At 41.0% G+C, this 24881-nt stretch overlaps 1 protein-coding gene across 2 annotated transcripts in view; it reads left to right on the top strand.

Moving 5' to 3' along the window:
• TNIP1 (TNFAIP3 interacting protein 1) overlaps positions 1 to 24881 on the top strand; it is a 119487-nt gene that overhangs the window by 66462 nt on the left and 28144 nt on the right. For both annotated transcript variants that reach the window (XM_077468322.1, XM_077468321.1), the window contains exons 6-10: positions 10513 to 10707; positions 12113 to 12207; positions 15129 to 15243; positions 19744 to 19833; positions 23208 to 23273. In XM_077468322.1, coding sequence (XP_077324448.1) covers positions 10513 to 10707; positions 12113 to 12207; positions 15129 to 15243; positions 19744 to 19833; positions 23208 to 23273 — 561 coding nt within the window. The remainder of the gene's footprint in view (positions 1 to 10512; positions 10708 to 12112; positions 12208 to 15128; positions 15244 to 19743; positions 19834 to 23207; positions 23274 to 24881) is intronic.

The raw sequence follows: 24881 nt of genomic DNA, 5'->3' as shown, positions 1-24881 counted from the left end.
AGATGGTAGATTGAACAGTGCACAGTAAGATGTTCAAAGTTTGGGATATTTTGTTATAACTTAACCCTGCCTTAAATTTCACAACTTTATCCCTGACCTGTCTGGTGTGTTTCTTGGCCTTGGCCATGATGCTGTTTGTTCACTAAGGTTCTCTAACAAACCTCTGAGGGCTTGAAAGAACAGCTGTATTTATACTGAGATTAAAATATACACACATTGACCAATTAGGTGACTTCTGAAGGCAATTTGTTCCACTAGATTTTACTTAGGGCTATCAGAGTAAAGGGGCTGATTACAAATGCACGGCACACTTTTCAAATATTTATTTGTAAAAAAAAGTTAAAACCATTTATCATTTTCCTTTCACTTCACAATTATGTGCCACCTTGTTTTGGTCTATCACATAACCCCCCCCCCCCCCCCCCCCCAAAAAAAAATGTAAGTTTTTGGTTGTAACATGACCAAATGTGGAAAATTTCAAGGGGTATGAATACTTTTTCAAGGCACTGTATTTATGTCACCAAAAAATTGCACAAATGTCAAGAAATAAAGTAAAAATTCAACAAATCTACTTTAAAAATGTATAGTTTACTTTAAAGTGTTTCTAAACCCAGAAATAAAATAGTGTATTGCAACTTAACTGCTTCAGTAATGGGCACTTTCACCCCCTTCCTGCCCAGGCCAATTTTCAGCTTTCAGCGCTGTCGCATTTCCAATGACAATTGAGCGGTCATGCAGTGCTGTGCACAAACAGAATTTTTATCATTTTTAGACTGATAGAGCTTTCTTTTGGTGGTATTCAATAACCACTGGGTTTTTGTTTGTTTTTTTGCATTGACTGGCACTGATGGGTACTGATTGGCTAGGGGCCTATAAGCTCATACCTGATCTTTTTACTATTAATATATTTTAAAAAAATTTTGAGAAGGGGCTGTTTTACTCTCTTTTGCGATTTGTAGTTTGTTTTACATTTTTTGATCTTGATTTTGTTTTTAGATCTTTTGCTATGTCCGTTGTAACTTTCAAATTGTTTTTTATTTTTAGATTTTTTAATGCCCTTTCCTTTTTATCATTACATGTGGGCCACCCAGGTTTTACTTTTAAATTAGAACTATAGGCAAAACTTTTTTTTTTTTTCATTTTGGATAAAGCAAGGGAGGGTTATAATCCTTGTCGGGTTTTTTTTTTTTTTTTTTGTGTCGCATTGCAGAGATTTTTCTTCACTTCCTGTCCCATAGCCAAACAGGAAGTAAGAGGAAATCCTTGAAAATTAAGGGAATTCCTCTGGGACCCCCAAGTCCCCAGAACTAGTGTCCCCATTGGAAGATTTCCCCTCCATTACTTTTCTGGGGATAAGCCAATATTTGGGATTTTCTTTTACATTTAATGATAATGGTAAACAGGACAAATTGAGAAGGTAAATTTTACTAACAGGGGCACAGACAGCAATAAAACTGCTAGGGGTTCTAATCCCTCTCCACTTTATCCAAAACTAAAAAAATAAAATAAAAAAATAAATAAAAGTTATGCCTTTAGTTATAATTTAAGCTATTAAGTAGACTTAAAGGGGTTGTAAACTCTCGTGTTTTTTCACCTTAAAGCGGGAGTCCGCCGGGACTCCGCGTTTTTTTTTTTTTTTTAAGTCAGCAGCTACAAATACTGCAGCTGCTGACTTTTAAAATAGTGACACTTACCTGTCCAGCGCGTCCGCGATGTCGGCACCCGAAGCCGATCTCTAGATCGACACTCGAGTGCTGCCGCCGCCATCTTCGGTATGGGAATCAGGAAATGGAGCCTTTCGGCTTCATTTCCCGGTTCCCTACTGCGCATGCGCGAGCCGCGCTGTGCAATGAGGACGGTCCCCGCTGCCTCTGGGATCTGTGTGTTTCCTAGCAGGCAGCGGGGCACTTGCGGAAGGGGGCGGGCACTTGCGGAAAGGGGCGTAATGTATGCCCCTTTCTGCAGAGAGCTAGCCCGGAAGTGGGTGCAGTTACCTGGATTATCCAGGTAACTGCACCCCCCTCCCCCCTGAAAGGTGCCAATTGTGGCGCCGGAGGGGGGGAGGAATCCGATGAGCGGAAGGTCCATTTTAGGGTGGACCTCTGCTTTAATGTATCCTATGCATTAAAGAAAAAACATCTGGCAGTCATCAGCCCCCCCGTTTTACTTACCTGAGCCCCTTCACCTCCTTGGCGGGGACACGCTGTCCCTCTCTCCACAGGGACTGGGCTCTTGATTAGATAGATTGATAGCAGTGCAGCCATTGGCTCGGGGGACCCAGGGGGCAGGGCCGAGTCCGGCATTTGTGTCTGTGGATGCAAATGCTGGACTCGGGAGCGTGCCCGCAAAGGTACCACCTCGGGAGAGTGCTTTTCTTAGGGGGTTATCTGATGTGGGGAGGAGCTGCAAGAGCCGCCGGGGGACCTCAGAAGAGGAGGATCTGGGCCACTCTGTGCAAAATGAGCTGCACAGTAGAGGCAAGTATGATATGTTTGTTATTTTTAAAAAATAAAAAAAGGATCCTTTACAGTCACTTTAAGCTGGCCATAAACTGTAAAAATCTATCTTCCGTGCCAGCTATTCTATTCTGACAGCCGGCACTCTGGACTGTAAGAATAACGAAACAATGGTTGGTTATAATTGGGTGCAGCCACTGTTTGGGTGACGATCTTCTGACCTGCTCTTTCAGTTTTAAGACTGAAGGATGTCAGGTGGGATGGTGCCAAAAGGGCCACCCATGGCTCCAATTTCAGGCAGTCCCAATGAACGTTGTTCTGTGTATAGCCAACTTAAAGTGGTTGTAAACCCTTCCATATACCCAGTGAAGTGACTGGACTCAGGTGCTACACAGAGATGAATCCAATCCTTGTACATAAGTTGTACCTGTTTATCTGCGGTCTTCTCTTCTTTACATTTGTTCAAGGTCCAGAATTTATAAAACTTATCTGACTGTCAGAAAAAAGGGGGTGGAGAGCTGAAGTTACACTCTGCAGAGCTGACTGGGGAGAGGTCTGAGTGCTGATTGGATGGAAGAGACACACCCCTCTCCACACACGGCACACAGGAACAAAGCTGAGGCTGTCAACCAGGTGGCGCTCCCTCTCCTGTCACCTTTTTTTCTCTTGGTGTCAGGAAAACTTGTCAGAAGTGATTCATGCTGATTAGAGGAACAAAGCAGCGGACAGAAATGATACTCAGTGCTCTTAATAGAAACACGTACACAGTTTAGAGGGATATGCAATATATTAATATTTCTTGTATGAGGTTTACAACCACTGTAATGTCGTTCAGTTTAGGGTTCACAACTACTTTGAAGATATGCGTCATCCGTATGCTTGCATACACCATTAATATTCTAAAAAAAGAATACGGGATGTTCTTTAAATGCTCACATTTCTGTTAAACTTTCTCTTCTTGGGTTTCCTAGTTTGCAGCATGTTATCTCTTGTACACAATGTTCCCCGGTGGTCTGCGTTTCCTTTTGTTGGCCTCTCGTATGCAGACTAGGTTAGTCAGCCTGGCCACACTTCCTCATTGTGCAATCTTGTAATTTTCTTAGTGGGATCAGCATTGTTCTCTGACACTGACTCATTGTTCCGTATAACACCTATATTAACAGAGTAGCAGGGATTGTGTGCTATGTGAATCAGCTAGGGGCTTTCTCATCCTGCCTGGTTTAACCCTGTGACTAGATCCTAGAAATCAGCCTGGTCATCGAGGAACAAGCCTTTCAGTAAACAGGGCTGTATTTCCAATTCCTCTTGTTCTAGGCTCTCATCAATGAAGCATCCTACCAATCACGCTCTATTTCTTATTCTCATCAGCAATGCTACATGCATATAGAATTCTAAATTTGATGTCCAGGACATCTGAAATCGGATGCTTAAGGCTCCATGCACACTGGAGCTCATAAACATTTTTAAAAGCCCATAAACTCCACTCTATGTTAGCCTATGTGTCCATGCACACATGGAAGTTTTTTAGCTTTAATGAGCAGTGGAGTTTATATGCTTTTTTCTGAATGCCAGAAATTCGCGTTCAAAGAGCCGTTTTTCACCGCCAAAAAACGACAAACAGAGATAAAGCGATAAATGCTTGAAAACGCCCATAAACGCTAGTACAAAACGCTGTTAAAACCAGCGTTTTCTGCCTGTAATCTGGCATCCAGAAAAAGCGTTTTTGAGCTTCAGTGTGCTTGGAGCCTTAGCCTTTTAGCACACCGATGGGCTATAGTAGTGAAAAGATGCTGCTAATAATTAATCACCATTTACACCTGAACATTGTTTGTTTGGTTTTTTTGGTGCCTAAATCCGCTGTACTAACAATGCAAAGTTATTGCAGCGATCTCCCCTGCTGAGCTGTTGTGTTCAGCCCCCCCCCCAGAGCACTCCAATCAGCGCTCTCTGCCATTGGCTGAGAGCGCTGATCGGGAGTTGGTTGGCTTCTGTCGGACGAGCATGCTGGAAAACAAGCAGCCAACCAACTCCTGATCAGCGCTCTGAGCAAACAAGCAGGACAAAACTCTGGATAGCCACACACTGGAAAGACTTGAAATCCCATCTTTAATTGAAACAACGTGGGTCACATCAAAACAAGATAAAAAAATCCACAGCAAAAGAATAACAGGGTACAGGAAAACTGACGCGTTTTGCACCGTAGTCAGTGCTTACCAATGGCAGAGAGCGCTGATTGGAGTGCTCTGGCGGGGGGCGAACACAACAGATCAGCAGGGGGAGAACCAAGAAACCAATGGATCGTCCTCACTAAATAGGGTCTTGTGACTCTGTATACAGTCCTTATACCTTTTCATCTTCACCTTTTATACCTTTTTACCTTCAGATCTGCTGATGACTTAAATATTGTAGTTTGGTGCTGCCTCCACTTATCTGCAGTCATAGACATTAGCCTGTGAGTGCCATGGGTGCATGTGGCTGATGAAAGATAGCTAAAACTGTGATGGGTGAGGCTAAGGCCGGTGTGCTTTAGAATAGTGCAGATCGTCGGGTAATGCCTCGGACGATCTGTGCATGCGCAGTATGTAACATCACTCCAGCTGATCTGCTGGTGTGATGTCAACACTGCACATGTGCAGATCGTCTGAGCAATTATCCGACGATCACAACATTAATCAACAGAACACCGGACACCAAGGATTACAGCGTATACTGGTAACCGGGGACAACACTTCCTTGCCGCCTGCATTCCCGCCCACCCAACCAATAGAGCCTCTTCACCCAACCACCAGTAGGAACGCAGGCTCACCTGCTCGCCTCTGCTGACAACATGGAGTGGTGAGCTGTCATTGGCTGCCTCTGTGGCACAGCTAAGCCTGTTGGATTATACCGGTGTTCTGTCGATTACCTCTGCGCTTTGCTGATCATCGAATAATGCATCCAACTCCCCGTGTGCAGTCTTGATGTCACGCCAGCTGATCTGCTAGCGTGACGTTACGTACTGCTCGAAACAAGCCTCTGAGGGCTTCACAGAACAGCTGTGTTTATACTGAGATTAAATTGGACATAGGTGGACTCTATTTACTAATTAGGTGACTTCTGAAGGCAATTGGTTCCACTAGATTTTAGGTAGAATAAAGGGGGCTGAATACACATGCATGCCACGCTTTTCGGATATTTATTTGTAAACAAAATTGAAAACCATTTATCATTTTCCTTCAACTTCACAATTATGTGCCACTTTGTGTTGGTCTATCACATAAAATCCCAATAAATCACATTTATGTTTTTGGTTGTAACATGACAAAATCTGGAAAATTAAATTAAAAATTTAATTAATTCAATTAATACTTTTTCAAGGCACTGTAAGCCCTTGTCCGATACAATGTCTGATAGGACAGTGTTGTCAGATAATCCGACCGTGTGTGGGCTCCATCCAGTATCCGACGGACCAAGTTTTCCAGCTGGGCTATAACATTTTCCGACAACATGATCCGATCGGACTTTGTTATTGGCTACTAGCCTGAGCGTAGTCACATCGTAACGAAATAACGTCATCACGTTCTGAACGATCGGATTTTCCGACAACTTTGTCCGACCGTGTGTATGCAACAGTTTCGGACAAAATCCAACGGATTTGGTTGTCAGAATGTCCGACCGTGTGTACAAAGGCTAATTCCTATAGTTGTCCTCTCTTTTAAGAAAACTTTTCCTGAGAGAAACATGGTGGTTGCCATTGTTAGTTATTTGGCTTTCATGCTCGCCCTCTATTTTCAGTAGTTTGAGTCACTAACCCAGACCAAATATGCAGATCAGGACTTAAAAGAGGAGCTTCAGCCAGGTTTCCTGAAGTTCAACATCAGCAGCTACAAAAACTGTAGCTGCTGACTTTTAATAAACAGACATTCAACTGCCCAAGGATCCATCTAGACTGGGGCTGGTTCTTCACCAGTTTTCAGGTCCCTGGTGCCAGCATGGTTACTGTGAGAAGCCAATTACCGGCTCCCCAATGTGCCTAAATGAGCTGCTATGTGCCTTGTAAATGGACCCACAGCATTTTAAGGGTGTTGGCAAACTCAAAACTAGGTACCTACTAGGTCCCAGAAGAAAAGCAGAACTTCATCCAAAAGAGGTAACCCTGACTTTCCTGTTTTACATACTAGATCCAAGTCCGTGGCTCAGACAGTACGGAAACCAAAGGGTTAGCATAGTTGCCAGACTACTTTTCTTTTTTTAATGCATCAGCCCCATGGGATTTTAAAAAAAAAACTTTTGCCATGCTCTCTAGCTTGCTCTGTACATTTTAGAATGTATTTTAGGTCAGTGAATATCACCGTCATCATGTAAAATCATTAGGCTTCAGAAAAACGAATTACCTCCTAAACCAGTGATGGTGAACCTTGGCACCCCAGATGTTTTGGAACTACATTTCCCATGATGCTCAACTACACTGCAGAGTGCATTAACATCATGGGAAATGTAGTTCCAAAACATCTGGGGTGCCAAGGTTCGCCATCACTGTCCTAAACCAACTGAAGCTAAAACAATCTGTATGTACTTCGTGTATTTCCCACAAGGGGGAGCTGAAATTCCTAGTTTCTCACATCCAGACTTGTTTTCAAAGTTTCTGAGAACTTCTTGAAACTTATTGTTTTTTATGTTTTTTTTATTTTTTATTGAAAGTTTATAAAAAAATCTTATGTCCTAGATCTCAGGCTCGATATAGTGGCCTTTTAAAGGTTTTTTAAACTAAAAAAGACCTCTACCCAGAACTTTCAAATTCCTATGTTTGTGAAGGTTGAGTGTAAAATTTGAATTCCCAATTATTATTATTACTATATTATTAAATATGAAAAAATGTAAATAGAAAGAATTGCTGCAGTAGTCCGATGACAGATGAGACATGTGATCCCAGCTCTTCTTGCGCAGGTCCAAAACTTTTTTTTTTATTATTCTTTATTTTGGTGCAGCAAGCAGTATATTATGATTATAACTTACAGTCATAGTTGATAAAAGTAATGCCCTGTACACACGGTCGGACATTCCGACAACAAAATCCATCAGATTTTTTCCGACGGATTTTGTGCCAAACTTGTCTTGCATACACACGGTCGGACAAAGTTGTCGGAAAATCCGATCGTTCATAATGAGGTGACGTTCAAAACACGTACGTCAGGACTATAAATGGGCCAGTAGCCAATAGCTGTGGTCTCTTCATTTATTCTGAGCATGTGTGGCACTATGTCTGTCTGAATTGTCTACACACAATCGGAATTTAAACGATCAGATTTTGTTGTTGGAAAATTTTAGATCCTGTTCTCAAACTTTGTGTGTCGGAAATTCCGGCGGAAAAAGTCAGATGGAGCCTACACACGATCGGATTTTCCAACAACACGATCTGATCACACATTTTCCAGATTTTGTCCGACGCTTGTGTTGCATACACACGGTCGGACAAAGGTGTTGGAAAATCCCATCGTTCAGAACGTGATGACGTTATTTTGTTACGACGGGACTATGTTCAGGCTAGTAGCTAATAGCTTTGGTCTAGGAATTTGATCTGAGCATGTGTGGCACTTTGTCCGATCGGAATTCTCTACAAACGATAGGACGATCAGATCATGTTGTCGGAAAATTTTATAGCCAAGCTCTCAAACTTGGTCCGTCGGATATTCTGACGGAAACAGTCCGATGGAGCCCACACACTGTCGGATTATCCGACAACACGGTCCGATCTGACATTTTCTGGCGGAATATCCGACCGTGTGTACAAGGGCTAAGGCAGTAAACACGTTGAATAGACCAAGATGAAAAATCTTCTCAAAGCCTGGAATATGTATTAGATTCTTCCTGATTATTGTTCAGGGGAAGAGAGACCAGAACTGGGTTTTAAATTAGGAAATAGTTGTATGACTTTTACATATTGTATGGTAAATTAGTGTTTAAAAAAAGTTGTTTTTTTTACATTGCAAATATTTCTAAAATTAAGCCAGTTTTTTTCAACAAATGATCATCATGATTTCGAGTTACAGCAATGATGGGTTTTTGGCATGACTTTTCAAAGAAAATATATGACTTATTTATTATGAAATTAAATATTGTTCCTCTTACGAACTGAAGTTCTTTCTCTTGGCTAGAGCCCTGGTTTGTCTTGTTCATGGGAGAGATTAAGAGTGAAACTTAACTTTTTTAGCGGGTTACATAGAAGCCCCATGTACCTTTCAGCTGTGAACACCAGATACAGTGTATGCCCTACACACAAAATGTCTGTGTAATTAATATACACTATATTGCCAAAAGTATTGAGGCACCTGCCTTTACACACACATGAAGTTTATTGGCATTCCAGTCTCAGTGTGTAGGGTTCAATATTGAGTTGACCCACCCTTCGCAGCTACACCAGCTTCAACTCTTCTGGGAAGGCTGTCCACAAGGTTTAGGAGAGTGTCTATGGGAATGTTTGACCATTTTTCCAGTGCATTTGTGAGGTCAGGCACTGATGTTGGGCAAGAAGACCTGGCTCACAGTTGAGGCTCGAATTCATCAAAAAGGTGTTCTATCGGGTTGAGGTCAAGACTCTGTGCAGGCCAATCAAGTTCCTCTACCCCAAACTCGCTCATCCGTGTCTTCATGAACCTTGCTTTGTGCACTGGTCCAAATCACTTGGTGGAGGGGGGGGGATTATGGTGCAGGGTTGTTTTTCAGGGGTTGGGCTTGGCTCTTTAGTTCCACTGAAGGAAACTCTTAAGGCATCAGCATACCAAGACATTTTGGACAATTTAATGCTCCCAACTATGTGGGAACAGTTTGGGGATGGCCCCTTCCTGTTCTAGCATGATTGCACACCATTGCACAAAGCAAGGTCCATAAAGTCATAGATGAGCAAGTTTGGGGTGGAGGAACTTGATTGTCCTGACCTCAATCCAATATGCACCTTGCTTTGTGTACCAGTCCAAATCATATGGTGGAGGGGGGATTATGGTGTGGGGTTGTTTTTCAGGGGTTACTCTTAAGGCATCAGCATGCCAAGACATTTTGGACAATTTAATGCTCCCAACTTTGTAGGACAGCTTGGGGATCGCCCCTTCCTGTTTCAAAATGACTACGCACAAGTGCACAAAGCAATATCTATAAAGACCCAATAGAACGCCTTTAGGATGAATTAGAGCGGAGACTGCGAGCCAGGCCTTTTTGTCCAACACCAGTGCCTGACCTCACAAATGCGCTTCTGAAACAGTGGTCAAACATTCCCATAGACATCCTCCTAAACCTTGTGGACGGCCTCCCCAGAAGCAGTGAAGCTGTTATAGATGCAAAGGGTGGGCCAACTCAATTATGAACCCTACTAAGACTGGGATGCCATTAAAGTTCATGTGCGTGTAAAGGCAGGTGTTCCAATACTTTTGACAATATAGTGAACATTGAAATTATTTGAACTGGCAAATGTTGGATTATTATTCAGATATTGCCTACAGATAAAAGGTGATATACTTGAAACAAATAACACATAAAAGTGACATAATATATTTATTTTCATGATCTAAATCAGGAGTCTCCAAACTTTCAAAAGGGCAGTTTACTGGCCTTCAAACTTTAGGACAGATATAGAAAACCATTATAGAAAATGCCCTCAAGAAGTAATTTCTGCTGAATGGTACAATTCCAGCTTTTGATGCCAAAGGTGTATGTACTTTTTCCACAGTACAACATTATATCGATTGATATTTTTGTTGAAGAAAAGATCAAAAGGCAAATTGGTGTTGCGTTCCTATTCAGCAATATCACATTGATCTGCAGGCACTGTTTGAGAGAAGTTCTAATTTTTGCCTGTTTATATATATATATATATATATAATTATTGAAAAGTACCAACAATTTCCATGGAGTGTACTGAATTGTTCCTATGACCATATGTCTATCATTAGAGAGGGAAATTGCATTTTTTTAGGGGGGGGGGGGGGGGGGGGGGGTTTACTGACAGTTAAATGGCAGTGAAATATGTACCAATACAATGAATCCCTTTGATCTGATTGGCTGTTGTGCTGATATCATGTATCAGGACCCTGGCCCGACTGTGCATCATGAAGACGACAACCTACATCATCACCTGCAGCGTATGGAAAGTTCACTGAACATGTTCGCAGAGGAATCTGACCATAACCGGCTTCTCAGTCACATAAGCCGCATGGTGTTGGAGTTTAATCGCCTGGCAAGCAAAGTGAACAAGAATGAGATGAGGACATCGGTATTACAGGTAGAAAATTAGGAAACCGCTCAAGCATAATAATGCCTTGTTGCAAATGAATAGTAATCATTTGTACAGTCATACTTAAAATCCCAGTTGAAGTCGCCAAAATAAGCAATGAGCCAGGAAGACCTTGTACTTGGCACCTCTGTGTTCTTAGTCTTCCCTTCATTTTCCTGTAATCATTTGTACAGTCATACTTAAATGACGAGAGACTTGCCAGCTGGCTAGCACCCCCCAACATGCTTAAAAGCACCAATGTATAGTTTTCACTGACAGGGAATCATCCTCCTAAGTGAACCTTACTTAAAGCGGAGCTCCGGCCTTTTTCTTTTTTTTTTTTTTTTTTTTTTAACTCACCCCTGTGATAGTTGCAGCTTATACCATCTAAATCGGCATATGCTGCATATGAAGACATTTTTTTTTTTTTTCCATTTGTTTATTTGTGCTCGCTGTACCCTCCAGATCCAGTGAGCTTCCATCCTTAGTGTGGGCATCTAAAGCCCACTCCAAATTTCCTCTGGTAAATGGTGCAGCTGGCTACTCTAACATTTTAGGCAATGAGATCAGCAACTTCAGGGCCAAACTCGAAATTCAGGGTGGAACTCTGCTTTAATTTTTATGTTTTAAAGCTGAACTCCATTCACAATAAAATATAAGTCCACTAAAAAGGTAAAAAAAAAATCCAGCCATGCCCCTATCATTACTTTTTTTTTTTCCACAAGTAGATGTCTTCAGGCTTCTGGGTCGAATAACATTTAGCATCATTCAAGCCACTTCCTCTGAGCCCAGGCTAGCATAGGTCTGCCCCCAGTCTTTGACTTTACAGTGAAGGAGAAGCAGCACGGTCATGAGCTCATCTTTCTGTCACTCTGATTTCTCTTCCTATCAGTATGCTCCTTCTGCTGCTGCTTCTCCCTATCATACTATAAGCTCAGCTATACAGGGATTGCAAAAGGCTAAAATCGGGTAAAGTTTAGGCACTTGCACTTAAAAAAATATTTAATGATGTATTAATAATACAAAGCTGAATTTATTTGTGTCTTTTTTATTTATTTATTTGTAAATTGGCCTTGAGTTTAGCTTTAAATAGACCTGCCTAAGAAATGATGTTGGCTGTTGTAGTACCATTAATGTACTGTTTTTATGCTTATGGAAGCTTTACACAATGTACTCCATTGCCTCAATGAAAGTTATATTACAATTTTTAAAGTCCTGCCTATGAAAAGACACAAACTATTATTATTTATTAGCCAAAAAAGCCTTTTATGTACCCCTCTATGATTTAGTTTTTCTTTGCTATGGGGCCTGATTTTTGACTTGATGGTTAGGCTTAGAGGAAGTCAGGCTCAGTCAGTGGCTCAAGTTTACTTCGAGTCTGTAATAAAGTGTGATTTCATTCTGCATCTTATAGACCTTGTGTGAACAGCTGAGGAAAGAGAATGAAGACTTAAGATCTAAACTGGAGGTTGACTGGAACAAAAGGAGCCAGGTTGAGCAAGCTTTGAGGTAAGAGGCACCATGTGTAGCCATGTCATCCAGTTATTTCTGAGACCTATGCTTCATAGAAGTATAGGCATATTTATAGGTCAAGAAGAACAAGTCATGTTCATATCTAAACTGTCCTCTTAAAGTGATTATAAAGGTATTTTATTAACAAGAACATCATACTTCCCTTCTGAGCAGCTCCAATCCTCCTCTTCTGGGGTACCCCACCGGCACTCCTGGCTCCTCCCCTCTTATCAGTGCCCCCATAGAAGCTGCTTACTATGAGGGCACTTGATCCAGCTCGATCCCAAACTAGGCTTGACCCCCACCCCCTGCTCCCATTTCACAGGCTGTGATTGACAGCAGCAGGAGCCAATAGCTCCCACTGCTGCCGCCATGTCCGGAGAGAAGAGAGCTGCTGCTTTTGGGCACAGCGCTGGATCAAGATCAGGCTCAGGCAAGTATTTAGGGGTGTCTGGGAGGGAGCTGAATGCAGAAGTTTTTTTCTTACATTAGTGGTATTAAACCCAAAAGCAAACATTTATTATATTGCAGCTTACCGATTTTTAGATGTGAGGGCGGTGTTGGTTTCCTTTTTTAGGCTTTCTTTCTTCTGCTTTAATCTGGTGATCCAGGCCAGTAAGTCTGTTGCTTTTCAAAAGCACAAACTCTCCAGAAGAATGTATGAGTTTACATGGATGAGACAGACCATTAAACACTCTAGCAGGGGTGATTTAAAAGGATCAGCTTTTATTCATTCAGGTAATAACCTTTATCCAAACATTTTAAAGTGTGAGCTGGCACTTGGCTTAAATTTGTTGGTGTATGTAACTTTTATAATGCATTGAATGCTATCCTTTAACCCCCCCCCCCCCCCCAGAGCTGTCTGCTGTGCCTCCTATGTTCATTCATCCAAAGCTGTGTCTCACTAATACAGGAAGTGTGTTACTAGCCAAAATATGTTTTTGGTTTTGGGTTTAATGCCGCATTAATTTGTAAAATGCATTAAGATGAGAAAAAAAACCTTCTGCCTTTACATCCACTTTAACAAAATAAGCTACATTTTAAAAGAAACTGTGAACATCGCTGTAAGAAAGCACTATTTATGGGGGGACAAAACAATTCTAACAGTAAATATGACAAAAGAATTAAAGAGGAGCTCCACCCAAAAGGGGAAGCTCCGCTTTAATGCCTCTTCCCACTCACCCCCATCCCCTGCCTCATTTGGCACCTTTTGGGGGGGGGGGGGCACCTGGTTTTGATAGGTACCCACTCCCGAGGCAAACTCAGCCGGAAGTCCGGCCCCACTCCTCCTTCCCCCGCCGCCAGGCAATTCACAAAGCGCAGCACATGCGCACCAGGGAGCCGGCTGCGGTTTCACTTAGCCGAGATGGTGGCGGCAGCACCTGAGAGCCGGTAAAGACACCACTGGATTCGTGGATGGGTAAATGTCCTTATATTAAAAGTCAGCAGCTACAGTATTTGTAGCTGCAGACTTAAATTTTTTTTTAATATAAGCCAGTCATACAAAAATACAAAAAACTTGGCTTCCCTTGTACCCCATCCTACTTGAATAGGCTTTGCTTGTCCTCTTCAGTCATTAAACGGTACTGGAGCAGATAGGAAGTTCATAACACCAGTAGTAGAAGATCTTGTAGCAAGGATAATGGGGAAGTAATACTTTATGTAACTTTCTTTCTCTTCCTGTGGAAAGCTGTGAGCCTGTTTCATCAACAACTTATTAAGTATATGGAAATGGTATTAGATGAAATTGTAGCAGAGATGGTTGGGAATCATATTTTACATAAGTCTATTTTTCTATCTCCTAAAGGCTGTGAGACTTTCACCGGCAACTTATTTGTGGTTGTTAAGTCTGCCAGGGAAGGGCAGTTTTAACAATGGTACATATTTACCACAACATTCTTGCACATATTTCCAGGATGGTCATGCAATTGTTTATTGCACTTTTGGCTAGAAGTTATTTTTTGACTGGTTGTAAACCATAACTTACCTAATCTACTGATGTCTGTTATAGAAATACTAAAAATGTGTGCAGACTTCTTTACAGTAGGAGTGGAAATGTGGAGAAGACTTATGCTACCAGATTTAGTAGATTGCTTCGCAAAAGGGCTGGATATGTTTTTAAATCTGAATTCCAGGAATTCAGCCACTTTGTATGAGTGAAGTCCAATGAGGTGCATGCCATCTCCTGAATGTATCTCTATTATTTATATCTGGCAGATTTATGACTCTGCTACAGGATACACTTCAGCTGTGAGAGGAGAAAAGCACACACAACAGCTATACCTGCCCTTCCCCTCTGCTGCCCATTCACAGAAGCCTTTGTATTTTGTGAACGAGTGAGTTCACATAATACAAAGGCTTCTGTTATTGGGCAGGAGGAGGGAAGGGGCAGGCATAGCAGCTGCAGCGACTCTACTGTTGAATATGCCAAGAACAAATGCTCCAGCATCGGCCTCTTGGAACTTCCGGGCGTTTTATAAACATGTCAGATGTAAATAATAGAGATAAGTCCAGAAGGGGTCATGCACCTTGTTGAACTGAACTAATCGTATGCCTTCACTTTTTTACAAAGAAGTTGAAATTCTGGAGTTTAGCTTTAAATATACAAAATTAAGTATTTTAGCGGATAACAGTGTAGATTGTTGAACCAGGTTTTTCTCTTGTAAAAGCTAATTGGATCACACCTCCATAAGGGTTTTTTGCCTTCCTCTGGATCATCAGTGGGTTTTGGGTTGTTATGCTGCAAGGTGTTTTTATTTTATTCATTTCTGTCGTTTGGCTAACCTTGAGGAACGTGTCCTTTTCTTTTCTTTTTTTTTTTTTTTTTTTTTTAAATCTGACTAAACTATGTAATTATATAAATTGTACAATGTGACCTTTTTTCTTTTTCCCTCATTGTTTGGTTGACCTCCCTGAAGATATGAAAACCTGGAGCTCAGAAAGTTAATCCTAGAAAAAGGGAAGACGCCAGTAAATAATATCACACCAACAGGGGAGGACATTGGCAAGGTAGAGAATGCCACACATCAACAGGTATTGACCATAAAAGTGTCCTTCCTGTGTGAAGCCAAAGGAGTATGACTATCTATCTGATTGGTATTTATTGTCCTTAAAAGACCTCTTTCTAAAAATACTAGTTGCCTGGCTATCTGTGACTTCAATGCTTTGAGTCACTGCCTATAACTAGCATGCATCATGTAACATCAGAGTGAAGTCAGAACTCCTGTGTGCATACTTGTTACATTTCAGTTACTCAGACAATAATAAAAACACTGGATCAGTATGCTAGCCAGGCAACTGCCATTTTTCAAAGGAGAAGTTAGCCTCTTGATTTTGTTGGTACTGGTTTCATTTAAAATTAAACTTATAGATGTAAAAGACACTGTAATGTATTCATTAGTACATCATGGAATGTTTTTTTATGCAAGCAGTATAAATATCTATATTTGACTTGAGTGGCTGATGTGGAGAAAACAAACCTTTTGCTTTTTCAGAATCTTATATCTTGTTCTAGATCCTGGAGCCTAAAGGCATTGTAGAGCTTTGGGAAGGATGAAACCTCCATTCCTAGGTTTACGTTTTGCCTGTGGACAGACCTCATTAAAAATCTCAGTTGTCACCACACCAGGTCTTTATATACAGCAGGTAAAATAAGTATTGAACACGTCACCATTTTTCTAGGTAAATATATTTCTAAAGGTGCTAATGACATGAAATTGTCACCACATGTCGGTAACAACCTATGCAAGCCATACATACAAATAAACCAAAACAAATAAGTTCAGAAATGAATTGGTTATAAACCATCCGGGACCATTTTAACCTACAGGTAAGCCTAGATTAAGGCTTACCTGTAGGTGCAAGAAATATATCCTTAACCTACATGGTTAAGGAGATATTTTACAAAAGCCGGGCACTGATGTCTACGGCGCATGCGCACCGTAGACAGCGGCACAAGTGCACCGAGCATGCCGTTAGTTAAGGCTAACATGCTGTCACTGCGCCGGAGTGATGTCATCTCGCTCACATCGCCGGAGCAGCGATACCCGGAAGGAAGATGGACACTGTGGAAGAGGGGACAGCGGCGACATCGCTGGCTCCTGTGTCGGGTAAGTCGGTCTTCCCAACAGATTTTCGGCGGAGTTCTGACAGACTTTCCAAATAAACGGACTTGGCCACACACGAACGAACTAAGTCCATTCGAAAGTCCCTTCGTTTTGAACGTGATGACTTAAGATGGGAATAATAAAGGAAGTTTAATAGCCAATAGCTTCCCTTGCATCGTATTTGGTCCGTCGAACCAGCATACAGACAATCGGTTTTCCCGATGGGAATTGAGTCCGTTAGACAGATTTGAAACATGTTCTATTTCTAGGTCCGTTGGATTTTTTTTTAACGAAAAACGATCGGATTAGCCCACAAACCATTGGCTTGTCCGATGGACTGATTCCGTCAGACCTAGTCTGCTGGAAAGTCCGATTGTGTGTACGCGCCATTAGAAATATATTTTCCAAGAAAAATGTTGATGTGTTCAATACTTATTTTACCCGCTGTATATGAAGTGGCTAATGCTCAGGGCCACTCTTTTTTTTTTTTTTTTTTTTTTACTTTCTCAGCTGTTGGAGCCTGCTGCTGGATGAAAGGGATGACTGCTGACTGAACACTAAAAAGGCACAAGAGATGCATGTTTGTTTTGGCGAACCCACTAGGGAGGGCACCCTGTTAGTCAGGAACTGAGTTTAGTTAATGGCTCAGATGGGCAGAAGTTTTGTTTGTTTTATGCTAGGGACTTGCTGTACAAAGCCCTCCTGCATTGAAACCATTTTTGTTTTCTGCCTTGCTGAATAAATGTGCAGGACAGACCTGATTGGACTGTTCCTGGGTGTCCCTGTCTTGTGCATTGTTTACCCCAGCCAATATCAGTAAAGCCCTGACCCCCTTTTGCAATTGATTGCCTCCATTCATAGCCAGTTGAGACAAGCACTGACAAGTATATGAAGGATTGACTTAGCTGCACCTGTTTCAAGAGATTCCTTAGCTAAAAATAAGAACAAGGATGTTGGTGGCGCAACCTAAGAATATGGATCAAAATAAATGATGTCCAGCATACCCAGGATTTGTTATATCAGTGAATAAGATAGGATTACCCTTAATGTAAAACTATATTTCCTGTGAACTTATCTTGGATTAATACAGAGTGGTAACTTTAGGCCAACAAAGATAAGGTCAGGAATATGTGTGTAATCAAATTCAATCCTACGAATCTTGTTATCTCCATCAGGAAATCCGTAATATAGAATAACCTCTCAGACTAATCATCTGATTATATTGTGTTTTGTTGTTCTCTTATGCAACACTGTGCAATTGTCAGTGGAAATGTACTATAAATTTGTATTAGGTGTATAACTCCTATTTGTATCTTTTAATTTGTACAGCCCCATGGGAAATGATGGAGCTATATTAACTATTTATAATACTTGGCTATGTATATTAAAGTGACCCTTTTAGGGAGGCAACTGTATAAAAAATCATTACCCAATAAAGAAATGAGTATTACACATTCCTTTCCAATGGGTCCGCTTGTTAAAAATTTTCTCTCTGTAGCAGAGTTTTCAGAACAGATGTTTTGAATCTACATCTTCCAGCTGGTTGAATAGCGGGTCCCCTCCACTGGTCACTGTGGTTCCTCCTGCTGATCTGTAGTCACTGTAGAGCACAATAGTGAAGTAGAGGATGCTGGCAAGAAGTGCGAAAACAAACCTGTGTCTGGGGCTCTGCAGGAGTCAAGTTTTACTAAACGGGCCAAAAAGCAGGCATTTATAGTACCACTCTCTTTAGTTATTTTGTTGACTGCATAACAGGGTTTTTTAGAGTGGTTTTAAACCCAAAAGTAAACATTTATTATATTACAGCTTGCCAATTCTTCGCTTATCATGGCCGCATTTGTTTTCTTTTTTTCTATTTCTTCTGTTTCCATCTGCTAAACTAGCCAGTAGGTCTGTTGCCATTTAACACTGGCAGGGGTGCTTATAATGATCAGTATTTATTTATTTATGTAACTTTTATCCCAGTAGGAGAAAATCGTTTTCTGTAACAGCTTAAAAAGTATTAGCTTAAGTGCATCTTCAATTTGTTAGTGTATTTAAATCTGCTAGTACATCTAGCACTCCCCTCCCCCAGATTAACAATGCTGCTGTCCAAAGGCATCCCTTCATCCGGAGTGGCGGTACTCTAAAGCCTAGTATACACGTGCTGAATGTCAGCCGGCACCAGCCTGTGTGTATGGCAGCTGGTCCAACAGAAGCCCGCCGAATGTCTCATGACCGCAAAAATGTCTGCCGGCTGGCTCACAATCAGCGCTTTCAGCCAATGGCTGAGAGGGCTGACCGGAGTGTTCTGGCAGGGGGGGTCGTCTGTCTGTCAGAACATAATAGCACAGCAAGGATGATTGTTAACACAGTGGCTCTGACCTGACCTGTCAAAAAAAACAAAAAACTAGTGGTGTGTACAAAGCTTCATACAGGAGGTGTGTTACTGGCCAGATCACCGGAAGAAAACAGAGTAAAAAGGCTAGAAAAGGAAAGATAATGCAGCTATCACATCTTATGATTGGAAAGTTGCAATGAATTACATTTTGGTTTTGGGTTTAATACCACTTAAATACAGATTTTATGCTAAGGTACATAATTGGCATTTTAAAATGATGTCATTTTAAAGTAAATCTAAAGCCAAGTTTTGGATGTATACGTGAATAATTACCTTGGTTAGCTTTTTATTGCTGTCTGTGTCCCCCTATTTATCCTGGTGACCATTGTCACTGGCAAAATAAATTGATGGGAAATCCAACAATTTATGGTTGCCATCAGAAAAGCAATAAAGGGGAAATCTTAGGACACCTGTTCCAGAGAGGTTCCTTCTTACATCCTGTTGTGTTGCCGGGAGAGGAAATAAAAAAAAAATTCCCCCATGGGCACAGAAGCGACTGAAAAAAATGATTAGGAGTGTTAACCCTACCCCATTTGATCAAACCATTAAAAAAATAAAAATAACTTTAGACAAACTTTAAAGCAAGATTACAATTATTTTTTTTTCCTGTCCAGTGAGATTGCTCTTGTGAATAATAAGGGCACTTTGATGAGCAAGGGATGATGGGCATCCCTAAGTAACAGAATAACATTATGTTAAGAAGGGCAGAGAAAGGAGGGTTTTCTGGCCATCAAATATACTAGCAGGCACGTACGCCCAGATAAATGAGTTCATATTACATCAGATTGTATAACTTAATTTATATATCCACAATTTAATTAAATTTGTATATGCACTATTACATTACAAGTGTATTCCTTTTTCTGTAAGTAATATCAGTAATCGTATTTCAGGTTTGCTCTATAAAACGTCTGGGGTCACTTGCATGTCTACAACTGCCCAAACTGTTCTTTACTAACCATAATTCAAAGCTGTAAGAAGTAATTTCCCTGACATATTTTGAGAAAAAAAGTTTGCGTATCTCAAACTTTTCACTTGTTCTTCCAGGCAGCCAAATCAGTTGAAAAGCCTACAAATAAAGACCAAAGTGGGGCGTTGTTAAAGAAGGTGAAAATTCTGGAACATCAGAGGGCAGAGGTGAGGGTACAGATTATAGATTTATTGGTTTCTGCTTCATACTCAGGTTATTGTACATCAATTGGTGTCTTGTCTCACAAGCGACCTCCTTAGCATACCTGCTGCTAGGGAAAAATTGAATTGTTGTCAGTGAGAAGACTGTGTTGCAGTGATTCCAGTTATTTGTAGCCCAGATGTTCTGTGAGTTGGAACTAGTTACAAATTTGTCAACTGCAGTAGCTGTTCACATTGTCCATTGCAGCTGCTGTTGACCTTGCCACATTAATGTTTTGTAGCTTCATTGAAGAACATCACTGTTTCCATCAACAAATTGCTGAAAACATAGGCCAAAAAGATATGTACAGTTGTCCTCATACATTTACATACCCTGGCAGAATTTATGATTTCTTGGCCACCTTTCAGAGAATCTGAATGATAACACAAAAACTTTTCTTTCACTCATGGTTAGTGTTTGGCTGAAGCCATTTATTATCGATCAACTGTGTTTCCTATTTTTAAATCGAAATCACAACAGAAACTACCCAAATGACCCTGATCAAAAGTTACCCTGGTGATTTTGGCCTGATAACATGCACACATGTTGACACAGGGGTTTGAATGGCTATTAAAGGTAACCATCCTCACCTGTGATCTGTTTGCTTGTAATTAGTGTGTGTGTATAAAAGATCAATGAATTTCTGGACTCCTGACATACCCTTACATCTTTCATCCAGTGATGCGCTGACATTTCTGGATTCTGAGTCATGGGGAAAGCAAAAGAATTGACAAAGGATCTGCAGGAAAAGGTAGTTGAACTGTATAAAACATGAAAGGGATATAAAAAGATATCCAAGGAATTGAGAATGCCAATCAGCAGTGTTCAAACTCTAATCAAGAAGTGGAAAATGAGGGGTTCTGTTGAAACCAAACCACGGTCAGGTAGACCAACTAAAATTTCAGACACAACTGCCAGGAAAAGTGTTCAGGATGCAAAGAAAAACCCACAAATAAGTTCAGGTGAAATACAGGGCTCTCTGAAAACATGTGGTGTGTCTGTTTAAAGATGCACAATAAGGAGGCACTTGAAGAAAGATGGGCTGCCTTTTCAAGTCGCCAGAAGAAAGCCATTACTATGAAAATGCCACAAAGTATCCAGCTTACAATATGCCAAACAGCACAGAGACAAACCTCAAACCTTCTGGCACAAAGTCATTTGGAGTGATGAGACCAAAATATAGCTTTTTCGATACAACCATAAACACTTCATTTGGAGAGGAGTCAACAAGACCTATGATGAAAGGTACACCATTCCTACTGTGAAACACGGAGATGGATCACTGATGTTTTGGGGATGTGTGAGCTACAAAGGCACCGGAAATTTGGTCAAAATTGATGGCAAGATGAATGCAGTATTTTATCAAACAATACTGGAGTAACATTTGCATTCATCAGCCAGGAAGCTGCACATGGGACGTACTTGGACATTCCAACATGACAATGATCCAAAACACAAGGCCAAGTTGACCTGTCATTGGCTACAGCAGAATAAAGTGAAGGTTCTGGAGTGGCCATCTCAGTCTCTTGACTTCAATATCATCAATATCAAGACAGCCCAATTTAGAGGAACTGGAGGCTTTTTGCCAAGAGGAATGGGCAGCTTTACCATCTGAGAAGATAAAGAGCCTCATCCACAAATACCACAAAAGACTTCAAGCTGTCATTGATGTTAAAGGGGGCAATATACTGTATTAAGAACTAGGGTATGTAAACTTTTGATCAGGCTCATTTTGGTAGTTTCTGTTCTAATTATGATTAAAAAGAGTAAACACAGTTGATTGATAATAAATGGCCTCAGGCAAACACTAACCATGACTGAAACAAAAGTTTGTGTTATCATTCAGATTCTCTGAAAAATGGCCAGGAAATCATACATTCTGCCAGGGTATGTAAAATTATGAGCACAACAGTATATACAAAAAAAAACTATAAAAGGTACAGTGCTATCCACCCAAAGTATACACAATTTTACGCAAACACAAGTCTAAAAAACAAATATGTCCACACATCAAGTGCTCAGTGTTGCATGCCATTTCCCATGAGTCCAAAACCGGTGCATACAAGTATATACTCCATGTCCATATGTAAGTGCTCACTTTAAGGTGATCCCCTGACTTCTCCCGCATTCACCAAAGAAATTTGACTCCTTGCATAAACAAAGTCTAACATGCACCTGGTATATTTCAAGTATGGATGGTTCCAAGGATCTCAAAATCCTCCAACACTTTTTCTCAAGTAGCTCCAAGTACTCATGTGTCAAGCATACATAATAAGCACAGAGAACAATAGAGAAAAACCTTCCAATATTGGTTATTAAGATAAAAAATATAAAACCAATGCACTCACAATATGTAAAGTGCCTGGGAAACTAGGGAGTGCCACCCTACGCATGCTCCAAATGGTGGAAATGGTATCAACGAAAACATTTCATCATCAACAGGGGATGTCCTCCGTGTTTTTTTTTTTTTTTTACTTTAAAAAAATATGTAGTCACGACAAATTTCTGCTACAATTTGCTCATGTGGCATGGCTCTATTCCCACCCACTCTATAGTGTCCTGGTGGCTCTGTGACTCCCTTAAAGGATAACTGTACTTTTATACAATTGTGCTTGAAATTACTACTCAACCCCCCCCCTATAGTCTTATACCCATGAGTCCACAATACTAATAGATTTACACATTGGACACACCACTGCCCCTGAAAACCTTTCCAGCCAGTCCTGACATCTTCTGCCCATGTGTAGACTAAATCTCTATCATTTCTATAGAGAGGCCATCTGTCATGTGACCCATTCCCATGGAATTAGATTTATTTGGACATACTGTATGCAAAAGATTTTTGGATAGGCCAGGGGAGTTTCCAGTGGTGACAGTGTGGTTCTGAACAACAGAAAATGCACCTGCCAGGATTGTAAACTGGTCTGAATAAATCCTTGGATGGGTTAGTCATTTAAAGGACAACTTTACGAAAGTTAGGTTTGTGTGTTCTTGTAATGAATCATCGTCAAAAATAAATGTACTACCCTTGAACCAGATGTTTATGAACATTAAAGCAATGAAGAGCTATTGTGGTTTGGCCAAAAATGTCGAACCTGTATTTAATGGTTGGGATCACTTGCACCACATATGTATGACTGTTACAAGGAAGCCTCAAACTCGGTGTGATTTTTTTTTTTTTTCTTTCTTTTTTTTCCTTGAAATCCAGAGATCACAGCCTCATCAGATCTGATGAATGACCTTCATAACATCTAATGAGGGACCTAGATTTTCTCCTTCATTAGTTAAATTAAATCTTAACTTGCTTGATGTAGTCTTACTTGTTGAATGTTTCTTACAGCTCTTGGAAGTAAATAAGCAATGGGATCAGCAGTTCCGTTCTATGAAGATGCAATATGAAGAGAAGGTACTTTTGGCATTAAAGTTGTGGTGATGCTATTTCCTATGTAACCTAATGGTTAAGTAATCTGTAGGAAGGTAATTGTGACCAAGATTAATACATCTTTGTTCCTAAGTTTAAGCAATGATGTAGAGCATCGATACAGTCTAATATTACACAGCTATTTATTTCAAATTTCATACAACCGTCTCAGGTTTCTTGGTCATTATCAATGAAATGTATGAAAACCATTTAATCCCCCTCTATATGATAAAATAAATCGCAGCTATAATCAGAAAATTCTAACAGCCAGAAGAGAAATGCAAACAGAATCCCATATATTGGTGGTCAGTAGAGAAATGCCTCCCTACATTGGTTTTCAATGAAGTTTTCACTTACCTTGTGGCCAGTGAGAGAGGTATTTCTTTACATTGGAAGTCAGTAGAATAGGGAACTTGTACATTGTATTCATTGAGATGGGAATGTGGGCTGGGCCTACGCGCCCTGTAAGTGGGGGTACCTTTTCATGCATGCACTCGTCAATGCCTGGGACCAGGCAGGGCTGTGTTTGTCAAACATCATGACGTTTCTCCGACTTTGAGATGAGCCGTACACTGTGTACAGCAGTAAAAGTGCAGATTCTTTCTGTAAGAGAGCTGTCCCATGTCACTACACACCTGCCTTGTTGCATATTGCATTTGGGAGGGACACTGCTGAGCTTGTGACCACTCCACCAGTCCAGTGTACCTCTGCCACCTCACTCCCAGTGATAGAATGCATTCCTGCTGAGAACTTGGCATGGCCCTCAGGCTTGTTCTCTCCTAACACTTTCACTCTCGTATAATACGGCCAGGCACAGAAAGAAGGTGTCCATACTGCAGGTTCGGTCCCGATTGTTGGAACCGACCACTAGGGAAGGAGCCAGATCACTGACCCCCTTGCTACGGGAGGACCTGTCACCTTTGCCAAGTACCACCCTTCACAATTGGTGGCAATGTACCTTGTATTACCCATAGCAACTGCTTTCCTCCTTCCACCTGTCCTTTCATAGTAGCCTTGCTTCATATCCCATTGTGTTTTACAGACCCAGTTCTTTTGATAGGCCATAGTCTATGATGCACCCCTTAAATAGCTTCCGAACAGGCTTAGAAACAGTTTAAGAACTTTACTGAAGATTTCTGGCAAAGTCCAAACAATACATTTCAGTGCAATGCTATCACATTCCTAACTATCTGAACTGAGCTGCCTAGGCATACCTTAGTAAGGTCGTAGTCTATTACTGGTATACTCCAAGGCTTCACAGTCCTCTGATCTTCCAGTGTTTCAAAGGACTACTGGGTGCAGAAATCCATTTTTAGTATCGCATGTCTGTTGTGACCAAGAGCAGGAATGGGACGGGCCTTGAACTTGGCCTTCCCCCTCTTTTATATCACAGGGTGGGAAGGCAGGGACCAAAAAGTGCAGTAAAGGAGCCCAATTCTAGTTAACCCCCTTCCCTGTCTGGGCAGGTTAACTCACTTGCTATAGCAAAACCCGCATTTGTAGGCAACCTGCCCACAGGTAAACCCTTAAAACTATTTTTAGTTAGAGGTGACTTTTACATTGGTGATCAGAAGAAGTGAGACTTAAATTATG

Source organism: Lithobates pipiens, unplaced genomic scaffold (assembly GCF_037356315.1).
Source record: "Lithobates pipiens isolate NorthernLeopardFrog02 unplaced genomic scaffold, aLitPip1_a1.2 Scaffold_8, whole genome shotgun sequence".
NCBI lineage: Eukaryota > Metazoa > Chordata > Amphibia > Anura > Ranidae > Lithobates > Lithobates pipiens.
This window is presented reverse-complemented; position numbering and strand designations above follow the sequence as displayed.